At 39.3% G+C, this 20,106-nt stretch overlaps 1 protein-coding gene across 1 annotated transcript in view; it reads right to left on the minus strand.

Annotated features, from left to right (window-relative positions):
- The window catches only part of TXNRD3 (thioredoxin reductase 3), a 72,186-nt gene that overhangs the window by 46,601 nt on the left and 5,479 nt on the right, over positions 1 to 20,106 (minus strand). The window contains exons 2-6 of the mRNA XM_082746784.1: positions 10,369 to 10,429; positions 9,197 to 9,306; positions 7,493 to 7,597; positions 7,214 to 7,286; positions 5,403 to 5,522 (exon numbers count right to left, since the gene is read on the minus strand). Of these exons, the coding sequence (XP_082602910.1) occupies positions 5,403 to 5,522; positions 7,214 to 7,286; positions 7,493 to 7,597; positions 9,197 to 9,306; positions 10,369 to 10,429 (469 nt within the window). The remainder of the gene's footprint in view (positions 1 to 5,402; positions 5,523 to 7,213; positions 7,287 to 7,492; positions 7,598 to 9,196; positions 9,307 to 10,368; positions 10,430 to 20,106) is intronic.

Here is a 20,106-nt window from a genome sequence, read left to right on the forward strand (position 1 = left end):
CTCACCCCATCTAGCACTCTCCGAAAGGCCACAGAACTCCTCAGCAATGTGGGAAGTTACAGTGCAGGAGAGAAAAAGAGGTTATGGTGCACTGAGTTTATGGCATGGATGTCGGACCACCTCTTCTAGGAAGCTCCTGAGATCTTGCAATCCGGGGGATCACTGTGGTTGCTACACTACCTGACCCCCACGCTGTGGTCCCAGGAGGTAAAGACCCAGCAGGGATGAGCCTCTCCACAATGGCACATGCCCTCAGATCCTAAGCTACCTCCTCCCTCTAACCCAGAAAAGCTACTCCTCTAATCTTCCAAGAACCATTTCTCTCAAGGACCTTGTCAGTTAGCTTCCCACTTCACACAGTATGTTTGTTTCTGGTTCTTTTTGTAAGAGTGTCTGTTACATCTACATCAGCGTTTCCCAAATATGGCTGCATATCAGGATCCCCTGGGATTCAGGTTGAAACATACAAATCCCTGCACCAAGTCAGAACAAGCTCCCCTGGGGGAGATCCTGCAAAGGCAAGTCTAGAGACTGGCACTCTGGAACCATGTGCTCCACTGCTCTATTGACCTGTTAAAGATTTGCAACAGTATCACAGTTCTAATTACTGATGGAAAAAAATCTCCCATACTTTCTCAAAGGCTGCAGAGCTATTCTCACACATTTACTTTCAATACAAACTTTAGAATAATCTGTCACATTCCAAAGAGAAAAAAAAATTGTGGAGATTTTTCCTGGACTTACATAAAATTTACAAATCAATTTTGAGTTAATGTCTTTATAGTACTGAGACATCCAACCCAAAAATCTCAGTATATTTTTTGTTATGCTTTTCTTTCCTTATATATCTTGTCCATTCCTGGTATATTTATCCCAAGTTATTCTATCATTTTGTTGCAATTTTCCATTGTATGTTTAAATTCCTATTGCTAATGTAAGAAATCTATTTATTTGGGGTCCCTGGGTGGCTCAGTGGGTTAAGCCTCTGCCTTCACTCAGGTCATGATCTCAGGGTCCTGGGATCAAGCCCCACGTCAGGCTCTCTGCTCAGCAGGGAGCCTGCTTCCCCCTTCTCTCTATGCCTGTCTCTCTGCCTATCTATGATCTCTGTCAGTCAAATAAATAAATAAAATATTTTTTTAAAAAAAAGAAATCTATTTATTTTTACACATACATCTTCTAAACAACTTAGTGAACTCTTATTAGTTCTAACATTTTTAGTTTGAACTCTTGTATATTCTAGGTATCTTTTATATCATTCATATTATAGATTTGTAATATCTTTTTATTCCTCTTCTCAAGTATGTACTTTTTCTTCCTAGTCTTCCTTTTTGTGCACAGGCCAGAAGCCCCAGAACAATGCCGATAATAGTAGTGGAAGTTGACTGCCCTGTTTGATTCCTGACTTCAGTGTAAATGCCTCAAGCTCTTCTCCATCAAATACTTACATCTGACTTTTCTTCATCATGTAAAAGAAGTGGCCATTTCTTTCCTTAGTTTAATGACACTTGTTTTTCTTTTCTTTTCCTTTCCTCTCCTCTCCTCTCCTCTCTTCTCCTCTCCTCTCTTTTCTTATTTTTTTCTTTTCTTTTCTTTTTTAAGAGCCATAATGGATGTGAAATTTTTGCCAAATGCCTTTGGAGCTAGAATGTAGGTCATCATGTGGATTTCAGCATCCCTACTATGGTTTCCTAATGATACATTCTTATATCCCCAGAATGAACTCTCAGAAGTCACAGTGCATTTTTTTAGTCACTGCTGGAGAGGATTTGCTTTTTCTAGAATTTTGTAGCTCTATGGGCTATAGCTTTCTATTTTTACACTATCTTTCTGTATCACTGTTAAATCAGCCTCAAAAAAAATTTTTATAATTTTCATTTTTTCCTAAGCTCTTGAACAGTTTAAATATTTTAAAAAGTATTCCTTGAAGACTGAGGAAATTTACTTATAAATTTTCAGTGTCCTGGAGAATGGGTTATCCTTAGGCAATGTTTTCTTTGATAATTCAAGTAAATTCTGGTTATTTATATTTCCCTAGAATATACTCCTTTTCATCAAGATATTTAAAATTCTTACCACTAATTTGTATACTGAATTTGTTTTTTCTCTTCTCTTTCTGTAGTTATATTTCTTTCCTCAAGATACCTAATATTCATATTTGCATGAATTCTCTCTCCTGTTTCCCGGATTGGGTTTGCCGAAGGTCTTCCTACTTATTTGCATTTTCAAATATATTCTTGCTTTTGTTCATTGACTCTATTTTGGGGAGAATGCTAAGTCATTATTTCCTCAGTGTGGGCTGTATGTGTGTGTGTGTGCATGTGTCTATTTTTGTGCCTTGAAGTTTCCCTATCTGGTATTAACTGCTATTACCTTGTTTGCATCTTCCTGACACAGCTTCTCCCACCTGTTTTAAAATTGCCCATCTATTTCATTTTAAATAGGAAAATTCAAGTTAGCCGTTTAAAAATTTTAAATTCAAAAAAAATTAAAGTTTCTGTATTCTCGACAATTCTCCTTTGGTTTAGATATGTATGCTGTAAACAGCACATGGATGAATTCTGTCTACACAACTTGAGAAGCTGACTCATTCAGCTTTATTCTACTATGTAAAAGAGTGTCCCTATGTTTGTCTGCTGTCTTGTTTTCTGGGTTGTTTTTTGCTCGTTTTAAATTAGTTTCATGCTGTTTATTTGTACATATCCCGTTCCCTTTTCCTTGGAAGTTCTATATTTAATTTCTGATCTGCAAATTATATATACATTTTAAATCTACTTCAAGCCATTATTTCTCTACCAATGTCAAGAATGAAAGTATCTAGAAGATTCTCCCACACCCAGATTTCAGCATGCTTTCAGTTCCTTTCTCTTCCTGCTTAGATTCTATGGACTTCTCTTGGCCATTTCATGAAGCTTATGCCTAAAAACTGCTAAGCCCCAAATTCCATATGACAGCTAGCTAGGTGTTTCTTAGTATAGTACCTCAAAACTAACTTAGCAGCCTTTTGTATATCGGGAACAAGATTTTACCCACCTGAGGGAATTATAAAGCATTTAGGAATATCAAGCACATCTAGACAAGTTCAAGAACGTCACCTGGACCCTCAGGTGAGGCAAAGTGGCACGAGCATACAAAATGCTATCCCCTCAGAATGTGCAGAGCCCCAGCAGTGTGGGGCAGTGGGCAGCAGGCAGGGCTGACACACCAAGAAGTTATCAGCTTGTGGGGAATCCTGCTTGGGAAGTCACCCACACACCCCTCTGCCTGGCTGTCCCCATCATAGGACACATCTACTGTCCCATTCCTCATGGCCTTTCTCCATTATGGGGCATTCAGAGTTTCCTCCCCACTTGGCCTTGATTATTCTAGAATTTTTAAAACAGGGTACAAGCATTTTTAGTTTTAAGAAGACTCCTTTGGGCGCCTGGGTGGCTCAGTCACTTAAGTATCCGACTCTTGATTTCGGCTCAGGTCATGATCTTAGGGGCATGGGACTGAGCCCCACATCTTGCTTGGTGAATTAAACCCTATTCCATTTGGCCTTCTGGCACCATTTCCTTCCAGATGGTTCTCTTCTCTGAGATTCTCCAAGCCCTAAGTCTTATCCTTAAAAATCTAGCCCCTCCTGGCCTCTTTGACACAACTCTCCTGGTTTTTCCTCATCTTCATCACCCACCCTCTAGGTCTTAACATTTCTCAGGATCCGTCCGTGTCTGCTATTCTTTTCCAACCACAGGGCCTCCCCAGCCCCTCTCAGCAATTCCTAAGACTTCAACCACCACCTGTAGGTGGGCTGCTAACCCAGGCCCTGCCTAGACCTCTCTCAAGCACAAACCATCCCCATTCCCTGAACTCCACCAGGTATTCTGCAGGGGAAAAATCCATGCAAGGTGAAGGATTCAGGGAGAAGGATTCTTGAAAGTGAAGGTGACCCCAAAGTTAAATTGCCAAGTGCAAAGACCTTATTTTATCTACAACCACTTGGTACTGAAGCTGGACCCAAAGCTCTCCAGAGAGCTGAGTGTCTGGGGAAATTTGTCCATAGGAGAATCTGTCTGGCCACAGCTCATTATGATGAACTCCACCACTAACTCACACTGGCCTGTGTTTTCCAGCTCAGCAAATACACTGCATTATCACACACTCCCTCTTCTGGGATTCCATCCTTTTCTTCACCCTCCACCCACCCTGTGACCTCCGGGGCCCAGCCAAGTCACCAGGAAGGATATGCTCATGTACACATTTCCTCCATCAAAATCTCTTGGGAAACAAGTCCCTGTAATTTTTTTTTTTTTAGAAATTCTATAACATTATTCTAAATAGACAAAAATCACCCAGCCACATCTAGCCTGTCAATTCCACACCTTCAGTCCTCTAAATCCACCTCATACTCTCCAGTCTGAAATCAGTCTTGGCCCAGGCCTGTCATTTCTCCTCTGGGTTAGGTGACAGCACTCCAGCTCACTTCCTTGTCTTTGGACTTGTCCCCCCTCCCACCACCAGCCTTCTAAACTCCTTGGTGCCACCAGAGGGTTCCAGAATCCAAACTGTGGTTCAGGCTCCTCTCTTGCTGAACCCCTGACTCTCTTACTTCCTTTGGGGTCAATCACAATGCCTTCAGATGACATTTAAGATCTGTCATGACGTGCTTCTTTGTAATCTTGTTTTTCCCAGCATCCTGCCCCCATTCTCCATGCCAGCCATTCACTATCCCCCAAAGACTCCACGTTTTCTCCCAGCTCCAGAGTTCAGAGCACACTACTTCCTGTCTCCAATGACCTGCTTCTCTGTGACCTTCAAGATTCAGCTCAAGGGTCACCTCCACCATCTTAGCCTCTCAAAGATAGTAAGTGCCCCTCAAGGCAATGCTCAAAACCTCACTGTGAACTAGAGCACACAGAATCTCTCTTCTCTTATCCTCTCTTGCAACAAACTGTGTACTCCTTAAGGGAAGAAGCTCTATTTTCCTCATATCTGTATCCTCAGAGCCTAACCAATAAGTGCCTATTGGATGAATTTGGCTTCCATCTTTCATTAACCAAGGACATATATAACCACTGGTAAAATAAAAAATGTTATCACTATAACACATAAAATTCAAATAATAACCCTCGCTCTTCTCTTTTCTTTACACTTGAAGGAAATCTGAAAACAGCAATTACTCTCTCATGTTCTGTAGAGTCTGAAATGACAATAGCTGCCAAAAGCACCAAGGCCCCCAAGAGTAGGGCCAGGTTTCAAATGATCACCTCTGACTCCCCTGTGCCAAAGTGGGGTCCTAATGAGCAGTCACTCAACAAACTTCAGACTCAACTCTAGAACTATAAATAGCAAGTCTTTCTCTAAGAAACTCATTCTTTCCTCTTTCCTCCCAATCTGTATTTTTATATACCATTACCAACCTTGATGACTGTACTCCCAGCCAAATTTCCTGGCGTCCTTTAATTCCTGCCCTAAAAGGGCAGCTTGGTGCATCAATTTCTTAGGAACACAGCCCACATTTACACAAGTACCGCCAAGACCTGAGAGAGAAGATAATAGTTTTAAAGCTTCCTCTGTGTCCATGGGTGTATTCGTGGTTCTACATACCTATAGAGCAGGTGTTGTTAAACATGGGGAAATGACACACTCAGATGGCTGGGGGGCCAACAGCAGACCCCACAATAACATGCAAATAATTAAGCCAAACTCTTCAAATGAGGGTCTGTGAAGGAGACCCAAAGATGAGCAAAAATACCGATGTACACTTGAATAGTTTTCTGAGAAGAGAATCCAAAATTTTCATTTGATTCTGACCCATGAAGGGATCAGAATTATATTAGATTAATTAGATAGATACCAAAACAAGGACTGGAACCCCAGCTTCTAGCCTTTATTCTCTGTAAGTTGGACTCCTCCTCTGAGCCAATATTAGGTCCACCGCAAGCTGCCTGGTAACATCTACTCTCAATCTCAAGCAGCACAAAAAAGCCACGTGTGATGCCCCTGAGCAGGGCATAAGTCAGAAAACTCCCTCTCTGATCACAGTCTCTCTTCTGGTAATCCAGAGAAGTAGGATATTTCTAGGCAGGAGAGAAAGAGGGGAGAGGGCAGAAGGAGAGAGGGAGAAAACAAAGGTACACACAGGAACTTTTCAGCATACAAATGTTAGAAGGAAAAATGAGAAAGATTAGCTTTACTGTATGTAATGCTAAGGTAAAAATTTTGAGTAAATTTGAATTTTAAAACATGATTATCATATTTTGTCAGGGCCCCTACAGGAAACAGATGACATCCTCAAGCTGGGAAACTGAGAAGAGTTTATAGAAAAATGATTACAGGGGCGTGGGCAGAAAGAGTGAGGAGGAACAGAATAGTGAGTAGGCCACTGCCAACCTCACATGATGGGCAAAGCACATGGAGAGATTGACACAGCCTACAGGGGGTTGGGCATAACAGTGGAGGTGGCCTTCTTTTCCTGCAGGGATCAGCAGGGCAGGAGCTAGAAGAATGAAGAACCCCCCAACTCCTCTTTCCTCCCTCCCTACTGTTCTCCTCCTGTGACCATTAACTGGTCAAGCCCAACTAGAAGCCAGAGGGCAAGGCTGCAGATGCATCGGCTTTCTGGGGCATGGAAAAAGGTAGACATGAAGACAGGAAGGATGGATCTGATACATAAACAGAAAATATCCACGACAGAGTCTGCATGTTCTATTAAAGTAAATGCTCTCCTCTACAACTGGAAGCTCACTGTGTGCTTTGCTGACAGGACCTGGACGATGATGCACATGCCGACTTGACTGAACATCACACAACCGTTAGAGTCAGCTATGAAACTGATGCAGAAACACAAGACAAGGTCATGGCAGACTTAGGTGGGCACCACACAGCATACACTGTGATTGCAATTAAGGGAAAACATCAGTGCACGTGTGCAGGAATTATTATAGCACACGTGTTGGATACTGGAGTCATGGAATTTTTTCCTTTTGCAAAATCTTCCTTCATTACCTTTATATTATCTTATCTTTTTATATTATATTGTCTTTCCACCTGTTAACCATGCAACCTTAGGTCCGTTACTTTACCTCACCAGGACTTGCTTTCCTCACCTATGGAACAGGCTAGTTACTCCTCTTGAGATTAGTTTGAGGATTAACAAGATTGAAGAAAGCCAAAGACAGCTGTAAAGAGCAGAAAACTACAAGAGTCACAACAAAGAAACACTGCTTACCCCATGATGTGCCCTGAGGCGTCGGGACCACAAAGTCTAGCACCATAACTTTCTTTCCCAAGATGGCGGCTTCCTATTAAAAAAACTACATATAAACATCTTGTCATTTTCCTGACAACCCCCCAATTTTTCTCTCCCTGAGAGGAAAAGACTGTAGAAGAACACAGTCCTTTCTCTTTATTAATACAACTAAAGCTTGGACCGTAACAACAAAGTAGCTGAAGAAGTGCTTATGGCAATCACCAAGAAAATTACCTCTGGGTTTCGTTATGTTCATACCTGAGCACATGCAAGGCCACCAGAACCTCCCCCAATGACAATGAGGTCATACTCATATGCTGAATCTTCCTGAAGGAGCTTCTGTAATAAACCACTCTGATGGGCCTATGGATCAAAGGAGAGAGGAAAGCATGATCTGTTTTAAATCTGTTTTTTGTACCCTACGTTGAATCCGTATGCACTGCTTTTCTAAAACTCTAAAACTCTTAGAAACAGTTACTAATTCATCTAAGTTGAAACTGTAAATTTATCTAGATAGTATTTAAATAGGGTCCCACTAGATAGAACATATGCTAAGTACATACATTTTTTATCATTATCACCTTGTGGCTACATGTGTATCTAATGACCCGCAGGTCATGACTTTATGTAAGGCAAGGTCATCTTCCTTGGTCTAATCATCAAAGTATCATAATTAAGTAAAATAGCCAAGTACCATTTTTCAAGATCCTCTATCTTTCATTGACCTGTGCCAGGCTTTATTTTGCAAACAATTCTTAAGCCTTCTTAGCAGGACATGCACATCAAATTTTTACATGGTTTCTCATAAACTGACCTAAATTCTGCAGCATCCTGGTAAACTTTCTGTAGAACACAGACTTTTGCTTTTTCTTTCAGCAACAGTCACAAGGCTAGCTCTTCACCATAGTCTCCTGCTCACTTGGCCCTCCCTTCTGATCGGAAGTAGCTGAGGCAAGCTGGGACGATCAAGGCATGATATAGCAATAGTTTTTATTGTGTGAAGGCAGGTGTTCCAGCCCTTGAGGCTGGCTTTAGAAACACCACATGGCACCAGCTCATCCTGGGAAGCACATGAGAAGTGCTGTATCACTGTAGGACTTGGCACATGGCACCAGATGGACGCCTGCCAGTGGAGGTTTCTGGCACATTCTAAAAGGGACTCCTCTGGTCTCCTTACTATTAGGTGCCCTTAGGAAAATACATCTCCTAAGCATCTTCCATGCAGCATGAAATAGAATGGATAATTCTGCATCTCCAGATCTTGCCCAGGTTAGGAATGGCAAGACCAGCACTTCCCAAGGTGTTTCGGGGCCTCTCATTATGCTATACACCACCACGTGAGCTGAGTATAGCTTCTGGGACTAATGAAGCAGGCTGTTAATAGATAACAATGCTGATCATAGATTAGCAATCTAGTTTCCCAAGAAAATGTCATTTTAAGTTAAAGTGTCAAATATAAGTATTTAATCACTGATTACTACTATTTACAAACATGCATAAAAAAATACAAGGGAACACAATTTTAATAAAAGGAAGTCATTATAAAACAAGGACCTAGCTTAAGAAGAAACATCAATTTTATCTATCAGGACTTTCAAGATGATCTGATAACCATCTTCTATGCTTTTCCACTTCACAACTTCCAAAAGACAAATGAACAGACTCCCTTTTTAAAAAAAAAAATTATTTATTTATTTGAAAGAGAGAGAGAAAGAGAACACACAAGCAGGGGGATCAGCAGGCAGAGGGAGAAGGAGAAGCACGGAGCAGGAAGCCTAATGCAGGTCTCGACCTCAGAACCCTCAGATTACAACCTGAGCAGAAGGCAGATGCTCAGCCGCCTGAGTCACCCAGGTGCCCCATGAATAGACTCCTTTTTAAAAGCCATTTTCTCCCCTTTCAGATAGATTTAAAAACAAACTTTGAATAAATGGCATTGAAAACATTTAATACCATTATTACCTGGAAAGTTCGATCACATCCACCCATGTGCACTTTATTCACAAAAATATTGGGCACAGTTCTCTGATTAGTGATCTCTGAAAGCACTTCTTGGACATTGGCCCCATCATCTGAAGAATAAAAACTTCAATATATAAGAACATTGAAAGGGTTCCAAACTTTTGGGGTTTGAACAGAAGTGTTACAACACCAGACGCTCCCATGCACACACCCATAAAATGTCAGTACTTATATATTTACATATTATATAACTTCATGAAATGATGACTCAAGAAGGGGAAACGCCTGTTTTCAAAGGAAACCTTAAAGAATGAAGACAAATCTACAAATTCATTTAAAACAAACCCTTCTAAATTAGATCTTGAACTATCATTCAATGGCCTTGTTGGGACAAATAAATAAAAATCCTCTTTAAAGAGCAAATATTAGGATAAAACCTGATTTGAATGTCATAACTCAGAAAATTCTTCCTACAATTACATGCAAAAAATCTTTATGATCCATGGTCCAAAATGTCTCCTCCACCCCTGAAAATAAAACAAAGCCACGACTACTTACTTACATACGCTCTATGCTGTATACACTGTAGAATAGTCTCAAAGATTCAGGAACACATCACTTGTTCAGGAGACATGGCTAAAAGGAGTTGGTGAAGTCTAATAAAGGCAGAGCTCAAACTCTTTCCTGTTCACCACCCGGTTTTCCACCCTTGCAGATCCCAAGTGTGGGTAAAATGCTTAGTTAATATTAGATGCATGCATGCATGACAAGAATTAAAAATATAAAGCTGAAATATTAATGTGTTCCCCTCATCTGTAATACAATCAGGAAATCCAGGCAGTTTCTTTTCATTTATTACAGCTTAATCTATTTTGCCAGGGAGTTAGCAGATGCATATGAAATGCCTGAAATACTTCAGCCTTAGCACTTTATAAATCTTCTTCCTGCTCCCACCCCTCAAATACAAAAAGTATATAAATAAATAATCTACACCAAATTATTTGCCAAATAGAGTTCCATTTTCTGCATGGTTGAATGTAGACAAAAATAACTCACCTAACCCAAAGAGACAAGAGAAAATTGAATTGAACAAAGCAAATGGGAAGTAGTCGATCTTGTTGACATTTATTACAAACATTTATTACAAAGAATACACTACCCATTCTACTTACCGACTTGATCAAGTTCCAAGATGTTACATTCAACTCCCAAAGAAGAAAACAGATCTTTAACCTGGAACACAAATTTACATGAGTTTTACTCTCCCAAAGATTCAACAGAGTTTGAAATATGTGCATGAGGGTGTCCACAGCAAATGTCCAGTTCTCTAAATTGCAGCCAAAGTAGTATCTTAAGGTCCACTTTTCACCATTACTTAACAACTTTCAGTGCCCTCAGCCCTTAAGATAAAGCCCAGATGTTTCACTTCCAAGATGGAGACATTAGGAGCTTGGCAGATTGGCTCCCTGGTGAAACACCATAACTCGTGAAAATTACTTAAAAAGAACAACCACCACCATTTAAAATCTCTGGGAATTGTCCAAAGGGCGCACAACAAGTGAAAAATTTAGTCAATAAGATCTGGTAGATGTCAATGAGAACAGACAGAGTCTGTTCCTGCTCCTCCTCCTCTGCCCTAGGTCAGTTTGATAGAAGCTCCACTTCCAGTGAGTATGGACAAGAAAAAGAGGTTCCTTATTCCTTAAAATCACTGTTACCAGAAAGGGCAAGCCACCAGCATTTCTGTCTCCCCACAGCTCTGAGTAGCAAAGGCTACATTCTTGGAGAGCGTGGCTAACAACACGGGGGCTCCTTTCCTCCCTTCCTCCACACAACCCCCACTCATAGAGCAAAGGCTCTACCCCAGGCTGAGACTATTACAGGGCAAGGTTTCAGAACGGAAGAGGTTAAGCCCAAAAGACCAGAGTTTACAGTCCCCACCCAAAACCCTGCCCATAAAGTAGGGTTGTCACTGATTCTTGTCCAGGGAAAGAGGTAAGCCATAAGATCAGAGAGCTCCAAAGCTCTATCCAAAAGAAATGACCTTATTTGAAACAGACCATGTGGAAGGCAAATCTAAAGGTAATGGACATTTTGGTGGTAAGCAACAAAGAGAAGGCTGGTAGTTCCATTAGAGTAACAGGCTAAGCTGCAAGCCAGACAATTTTCCAAAGGAAACTGGCACAGAGATTGTTAAGAACAGTTCCTCTAGGATCAGAATAAGCCACAAACATGCCTCAGAAACTGCCCCTGAACGGAGCCCAGATTTAACTGGACAAGAGTGTGGAACAATTTACACCCCATGACATTGTCAAGAACAACAGAGCAACCAGCCTGCAATTGGGGGGCCTAACATCTGAGTATGATCCCGACAAGACAGAAAACATAACGCAAACTAGGTGATGGGGAGTAAGGAGGGCACTTGTTGGAATGAGCACCGAGTGCTGTACGAACTGCTGAATCAGTATACTTCATACCTGAAACTAAGAAACACTGTACGTTAACTGGAGTTAAAAAGAAAACTTAATTTAAAAAAAAGAAAAGAAGGGCTGCCTGGGTGGCTCAGTGGGTTAGGCCACTGCCTTCGGCTCAGGTCATGATCTCAGGGTCCTGGGATCGAGTCCCACATCAGGCTCTCTGCTCAGTGGGGAGCCTGCTTCTCTCTCTCTCTCTGCCTGCCTCTCCGTCTACTTGTGATTTCTTTCTGTCAAATAAATAAAATCTTTAAAAAAAAATAAAAAATAAAAAATAAATAAAAAAAAGAAAAGAAAAAGAAAAACATTACACAGTCCACCAGAGCCCTGCTAAAATCTGTCATTCCAGGGTGACTGTGCACACATCTATGAGGGCACACTCTGAGAAGTGACAACAAAGGCTCCCATCTTTTGGTGGAAATAAACTTCCCTAAGATAATCCCACCAATTTACTATAGAGAAATAAACAAGTAAACAAAACAAGCCAGAGAGGGAAGAGTCAGTAACTGGAGCTGCTACACAATCCCACCTGATATGTCCAGGTTCCTATCAAAAACACTACGAGGCATTGAAAGAAACTGGATAGTGAATCCATAGACAGGGAGAAAAGCAAACAAGAGAAACAGCCTGATACACAAAGCAGCCATTACAAATATGTTCAAAGAATTAAATAAAATTATGCTTAGAGAGATGAAGAAAGGTAATAGAAATTATTTTAAAAAATCAAATGGAAAGTATAGAGTTGGAAAGCACAATAAAATGAAAAGTTCATTCCCAGTGCTTCAACAGTAGATTTAAACTGGCAGAAGAAAGAATTAGCACACTTGAGGAGGGATCAATGCAGACTGATTGTGCAACCTCACACCACAGAGAAAGAATATTAAGGAAAAATGGAGAGTCTTAGAGAAGCATGAGACACTACTAAGCACACCAACATATAAGGTGAGAAAAAGGAAAAAGAATAAAGAAGAAAATTTTTCAAAGAAATGTCCAAAATGTCCCAAATTTGATGAAAAGCAGTAATCTACACGTCTGAGAAGCTCAAAAATCTCAAAGTAAGATAACTTAAACGAAGCTCTGGAAACTGGTCCAAGATCTACAACAATAAAGTCTTTGCCCAATGACGAAAATGCCACATTTAACTTGGTGGAAAATCCTGTAGCATCCTTAATGGCCCTTACCTCACCTATTCCTTGATGCTCCAAGGTATAGTAAGAGCTTTGCAGCAGTCTGGGCCCCAGTTGCCTTCCAGAAAATGCAGAGAGACCAAATTTGCAATGTTCTAAACTCAGGGCTGCCTAAGGGATTTGTCTCTATGATGCCTAACACAGACTACACAGATAGTCAAAAGTGGCTGGGGTCCTAAGCTAAAGGAAGCCACGAGAAGCAGAGTGCATGGTTTGTGAAAACAAAATGGGCTTCTAATAGGTAGACCCCTGGAGGCAAGAAACTACAGGCAGAAGAATACAACGGAACAGCTAAGGTCCCAAGAAGAAGCAGAGGAGAGATTCTTAAGGAATTTACCCCACTTTAAAACAGCCCTGTATACAGGAAAACTGAGCCCATGTATGAAAAGCACATACAAATCCAGGGATGACAAATGCCCAGAAAAGGCCTAGGAAGAACTTAAGCCTTCATGCTGCACTGATTAGAGAAGTTCTTCCCCAGCAGGAAGTCAATCTGCAAAGACTATGAGAGGCAGCTGTTGTATATGCTGAACTTTCAACAAAAGATCATATACACACAAACAGAAGAACATTGATACATATTATATTTTTCACAGGAAAAAATAAATCTCCAAAACATCCTGAACAAATACAGCCTTCCGATTTACTAGACAAAGACCTCAAAACAACTATTTTAAATACACTCAAAGAGAAAAGTACAAAGAGCTAACAGAATCAGGAAAATGACGTAGTAAACAAAGTAAGATTGTCAGCCAAAAAGCAGGAATAACCACAAAGGAACTCTAAAACTGAAAAATACAATAACTAAATTGAAAAATTCTCTAGAGCAGTTGAATGGAAAACTCCACCAGCAGAAAAAGGAACCAGTGAATTTAAAGACAGGGAATTTGAAATTACTGAGTCTGAGGCACAAGAAGAAAAAAGAATGAAGAAAAATGAACATAGAATAGCAGCTTTGAGGAACATCATAAAGTAGAACAATATATACAATATGGGAGTTCAAGAAGAAAGGATCATAAAGCTTATTTGAAGAAATTATGACCAAAAACTCCCCAATTTGAGGAAAGATATGAATAAACAAATGTAAGAAGCTCAAAGAATGCCAAGAAGGAAAAACCCAAAGAGACTCACACCAAGACACATTGTAACCAAACTGCTAAAAAACAAAGACAAGGAGATAATACTAAAAGCAGCAAGAAAAAAGTAACTTATCAAGTACAAGGAATCCGTTTAAGATTATCCATGGATTTTTCAGTCAAAATCTTGCAGTCCAGAGGCAGAGGGATGAAAGCTTTAAAGTGTTAAAAGGAAAAAACTATCAGGACAGCAAGGTGGCCCAGTCAGTTGAGGGTCTGCCTTCATGATCTAGAGTCCTGGGATTGGGTCCCGGGCCTGCTTTTCCCTCTCCCTCTGGATACTCCCCCTGCTTGTGTGCTCGCTCCTCTCTCTCTCAAATATATAAAATCTTTAAAAAAAGAAAAAAACTGGGGTGCCTGGGTGGCTCAGTGGGCTAAAGCCTCTGCCTTTGGCTCAGGTCGTGTTCCCAGGGTCCTGGGATTGAGCCCCACATCGGGCTCTCTGCTCAGCGGGGAGCCAGCTTCCTCCTCTCTCTCTCTCTCTCTCTGCCTGCCTTTCTGCCTACTTGTGATCTGTCAAATAAATAAATAAAATTTTTAAAAAAGAAAAGAAAAAAATTATCAACCAGGAATTCTATATCTGGCAAAACAAACAAACAAATAAACATACAAATAAACAAAACAAGTAAACAAAAAAACGGTCCTTCAAATATGAGGGAGAAATTAAGACTTTCCCAGACAAACAAAAATTGAGGGAGTATAAATACTAGAGCTGTCTTACAAGAAATGCTATAGGAACTTCTTCAAGTTGAAATGAAACAATGCTATACAGGCTTTGAGTTCCTTTGAATTTGAAAATGCAAAGTTCCTCAGTAAGAGTAAGTATATGGACAAACATACAAAGAAGTATTATAATTTTAGCTCATAATTTATTTTCTTACTCTTTTAAAAGATTTAAAAAAAAATAGCCTAAAAATAATTTCAAATCTTTGATAATGGGTGCACAACATATAAAGATATAATCTGTGAGACAATGTGAAAAGCAGAACTATAAAAAAGCAAAGTTTTTATAAGTGATGGAAGTTAAATTGCTTATTGAAACAATTTAATTTTGAAATTTTGTTATTTTTAAATGTTTAAACTCAAAACAAATGTTCCAAAAGTTTTAATTATTCAATTTCAATTAAATATTAAGTGTTAATTAAATTATTTAAATTGTATTGATTTTGTTTCCTACAACTTTGCTGAATTTATGAAGTTTTTGGGGGTACAATCATTAGGCTTTTATACGTATATATTTTATGTATAATTATTTAACTTTAATTAAATAGTAATTAAATTATTTAAACCGTGTTGATTTTGTTTCCTACAACTTTGCTGAATTTATGACCAGTTTTCTTTGGTACAATCATTAGGGTTTTATACATATTATATTACAGGTAAAATTTATTAAATATTAATTAAAGTATTTAATTTTAATTTAATTCTAAATTTTTAAATTTGAAACAAATGTTTCAAAATGTTAAATTTGAAACAAATAATACCTTCAGGATGTTATATGTAATCCCCATGGTAACCACAAAAACATCTAGTAAATACACACAAAAGGACAGGGGAAGGATCACTAAAAAAATAAACACAAAAGAAGACCGTAAGAAAGAAAATGATGGACAAAAAACTATGGAATCCACAAAACAAAATTGCATAAGTCCTTCCCTTGGGTTCCTGGGTGGCTCAGTCAGCTGAGGGTCTGCCTTTGGCTCAGGTCATGATCCCAGAGTCCTGAGACTGAATCCCACATGGGGTTCCCTGCTCAGCAGGGAGTCTGTGTCTCCCTCTGCCCCCAGCCCTGCTCATGCTCGCTATCTCTCTCTCTCTTTCAAAAAATAAATAAAATCTATTAAAAAAAAAAAAAGTCCTGAGTGAGGAGTCAAGATGGCAGAGAAGTAGCAGGCTGAGACTACTTCAGCTAGCAGGAGATCAGCTAGATAGCTTATCTAAAGATTGCAAACACCTGCAAATACATCGGCAGATCAAAGAGAAGAACAGCAATTCTGGAAACAGAAAAAAAAAACACTTTCTGAAAGGTAGGACTGGCGGAGATGTGAATCCAAAGCGACGGGAAGATAGACGGGGGGGGGGGGGGGGGGCGGCTCCCGGCAAGTGGCGGAGCAACGGAGCACAAAATCAGGACTTTTAAAAGTCTGTTCCGCTGAAGGACATCGCTCCAGAGGCTAAACCGGGGCAGGGGCAGGGTGGCATCAGGTCCCGCAGGGTCACAGGAAAATCGAGGGTGTCTGAGTGTCACAGAGCTTGCAGGTATTGGAACAGGAAAACCGGCTACAGAGACAGAGCTGACAGTAAGCTCGCAGCTCGGGCTTACCTTGAACCGGTCACAGGCTTGGTGAGCTTGGAGCGCGGCTGGAGGTCAGGCAGACGGGAGTAACTGGGCGCTGTTCTCTGAGGGCACACTGAGGAGTGGGGCCCTGGGCTCTCGGCTCCTCCAGGCAGGAGACCAGGAGGCCACCATTTGTATTCCCGTCCTCCGGAACTCTACCGAAAGCGCTCAGGGAACAAAAGCTTCTGAAAGCAAACCCGAGCGGATTACCCAGCCTGGCCCCTGGTAAGGGCGGTGCAATTCCGCTTGGGGCAAAGACACTTGAGAATCACTACAACAGGCCCCTCCCCCAGAAGATCAACAAGAAATCCAGCTGAGACCAAGTTCACCTACCAAGGAGTGCAGTTTCAATACCAAGGAGAGCAGCAGAATTCCAGAGGAGGAGAAAGCAAAGCACGGAACTCATGGCTTTCTCCCTGTGATTTTTTTAGTCTTGCAGTTAATTTCATTTTGTTCTTTTTCATTTTTTTTCTCTTCTTCTGCTAAAATTTTTTTAACTTTTACCTTTTCCTTTTTTAACGTTTTTTAACTAGTTTATCCAATATATATATATTTTCTTTTTATATTTTTCTTTATTCCTTTTTTTAATTCTTTTCTTTTTTTTTTCTTTTTTTTCTTTCTTTCTTTTTGAACCTCTTTTTATCCCCTTTCTCCACCCTCACGATTTGGGATCTCTTCTGATTTGGTTAAAGCATATTTTCCTGGGGTTGTTGCCACCCTTTTAGTATTTTACTTGCTCCTTCATATACTCTTATCTGGACAAAATGACAAGACGGAAAAATTCAACACAAAAAAAAGAACAAGAGGCAGTACCGAAGGCTAGGGACCTAATCAATACAGACATTGGTAATATGTCAGATCTAGAGTTCAGAATGACAATTCTCAAGGTTCTAGCCGGGCTCGAAAAAGGCATGGAAGAGATTAGAGAAACCCTCTCGGGAGATATAAAAGCCCTTTCTGGAGAAATAAAATAACAAAAATCTAACCAAGTTGAAATCAAAAAAGCTATTAATGAGGTGCAATCAAAAATGGAGGCTCTCACTGCTAGGATAAATGAGGCAGAAGAAAGAATTAGTGATATAGAAGACCAAATGACAGAGAATAAAGAAGCTGAGCAAAAGAGGGACAAACAGCTACTGGACCACGAGGGGAGAATTCGAGAGATAAGTGACACCATAAGACGAAACAACATTAGAATAATTGGGATTCCAGAAAAAGGAGAGAGGGGAGCAGAAGGTATACTAGAGAGAATTATTGGGGAGAATTTCCCCAATATGGCAAAGGGAACGAGCATCAAAATTCAGGAGGTTCAGAGAACGCCCCTCAAAATCAGTAAGAATAGGCCCACACCCCGTCACCTAATAGTAAAATTTACAAGTCTCAGTGACAAAGAGAAAATCCTGAAAGCAGCCCGGGAAAAGAAGTCTGTAACATACAATGGTAAAAATATTAGATTGGCAGCTGACTTATCCACAGAGACCTGGCAGGCCAGAAAGAGCTGGCATGATATTTTCAGAGCACTAAACGAGAAAAACATGCAGCCAAGAATACTATATCCAGCTAGGCTATCATTGAAAATAGAAGGAGAGATTAAAAGCTTCCAGGACAAACAACAACTGAAAGAATTTGCAAACACCAAACCAGCTCTACAGGAAATATTGAAAGAGGTCCTCTAAGCAAAGAGAGAGCATACAAGTGGTAGATCAGAAAGGAACAGAGACCATATACAGTAACAGTCACCTTACAGGCAATACAATGGCACTAAATTCATATCTCTCAATAGTTACCCTGAATGTTAATAGGAAAAAACCTAACCAAAGAGGCACAGAATCTATACTCAGAAAACTATAAAGTACTCATGAAAGAAATTGAGGAAGACACAAAGAAATGGAAAAATGTTCCATGCTCCTGGATTGGAAGAATAAATATTGTGAAAATGTCTATGCTACCTAAAGCAATCTATACATTTAATGCAATTCCTATCAAAGTACCATCCATCTTTTTCAAAGAAATGGAACAAATAATTCTAAAATTTATATGGAACCAGAAAAGACCTCGAATAGCCAAAGGGATATTGAAAAAGAAAGCCAAAGTTGGTGGCATCACAATTCTGGACTTCAAGCTCTATTACAAAGCTGTCATCATCAAGACAGCATGGTACTGGCACAAAAACAGACATATAGATCCCCATCTTTCTCTGCCTGCCTCTCTGCCTACTTGTGATCTCTGTCTGTCAAATAAAATAAATAAATAAAATCTTTAAAAATAAATAAATAAAAATAAAAAATGAAATCATCCAAGTATCTTTTTCAATCACAGTAGAATGAAACTAAAAACCAACAGCAGAAAGAAAACTGGGAAATCCAAAAATATGTGCAAATTAAACAACACACTCTTAAACAATTGGTCAATAAAGAAGTCACAAGAGAAATTAGAGAATATCTTGACAAAGGAAAATAAATCATACTAACCAAACATACCAAAATTTGTGGAATGCAGTGAAAGTAGTAGTATTAAAGAACAATATATCGCTATCAATGCTTATATTTAAAAAGAGAAAAGATCTTAAATCAATAACCTAACTTCACACCTTAAGGAACTAGAAAGAGCATATAACTAAACTCAAAGCTAGCAAAGGGAGCAAATGACAAAAACATTAGACAGAGATAAAACAGGGTATAGAAAACAATAGAGAAAAAAACAAAACACTTAGAGTTACTTCTTTGAGATGATACACAAAATTGACATAATTTTAGTTATACTAGGAAAAAACAGAGAAGACTCAAATAGCTAACATCAGAATTGAAAGAGGGACCATTATTAATGTTTTTACAGAAAGAAAAGGATTATGAGAGTACTATGAACAACTGTACACTAACAAATTAGATCACCTAGATGAAATTTATAAATTACTAGAAACACCACAATGTACTAAGTCTTGAATCATGAGTAAATGAATAGTAAATGTGAAAAGACCTGTAACTAGTAAGGAGACTGAATCTGTAATAAAAAGCCTCCCAACAAATAAAAGCCCAGTACTAGAATGACTTCACTGGTGAATTCTACCAAACATATAAAGAATAAACACCAATCCTCCTCAAACTCTTCTGAAAAATTGAAAAGGGTACACTTCTAAACTCACCCTGTAAGGCTACCATTATCCTAATGCCAAAGACAGACAAAGAAACTATAAGAAAACTACAGACCAACCACAGACCCTGATGAATATTAACACAAAAATCCTCAACAAAATACTAGCAATATAAATTCAACAGCATATTTAAAAGACTATACAACATGACCAATGGTATTTATTTCTAAAATATAAGGATGGTTCAACATACAAACACAGATTAATGTAATATATGACATTAAAAGAATGAAGGGAAAAAAACAAGATCATCTCAATGAATGGAGATAAAGAATTTTAAAAAATTCAACATTTTTTCATAATAAAAACACTCAAAAAACTAAGAATAAAAGAAAACTACTCAACATACAGAAAGAAGGCCATATATGAAAAGCCCACAGATAATATCATAATTGATGGTGAAAGACTAAAAGCATTTCCTATAAGACTAGGAACAAAACAAGGATGCCCACTTTCACCATTTCTATTCAACACAGTATTGGAAATCCTAGTCAGAGAAATAAGACAAGAAAAAGAAATAAAAGGCATCAAAATTGGAAAAGAAGTAAAACTTTCTCTGTTCACTGACTATATCTGATATGTGTAAAACTCTAATGATTGTACCAAAAAAAAAACTGTTCATAA

Source organism: Mustela nivalis, assembly GCF_964662115.1.
Source record: "Mustela nivalis genome assembly, chromosome: 1".
Lineage (NCBI taxonomy): Eukaryota > Metazoa > Chordata > Mammalia > Carnivora > Mustelidae > Mustela > Mustela nivalis.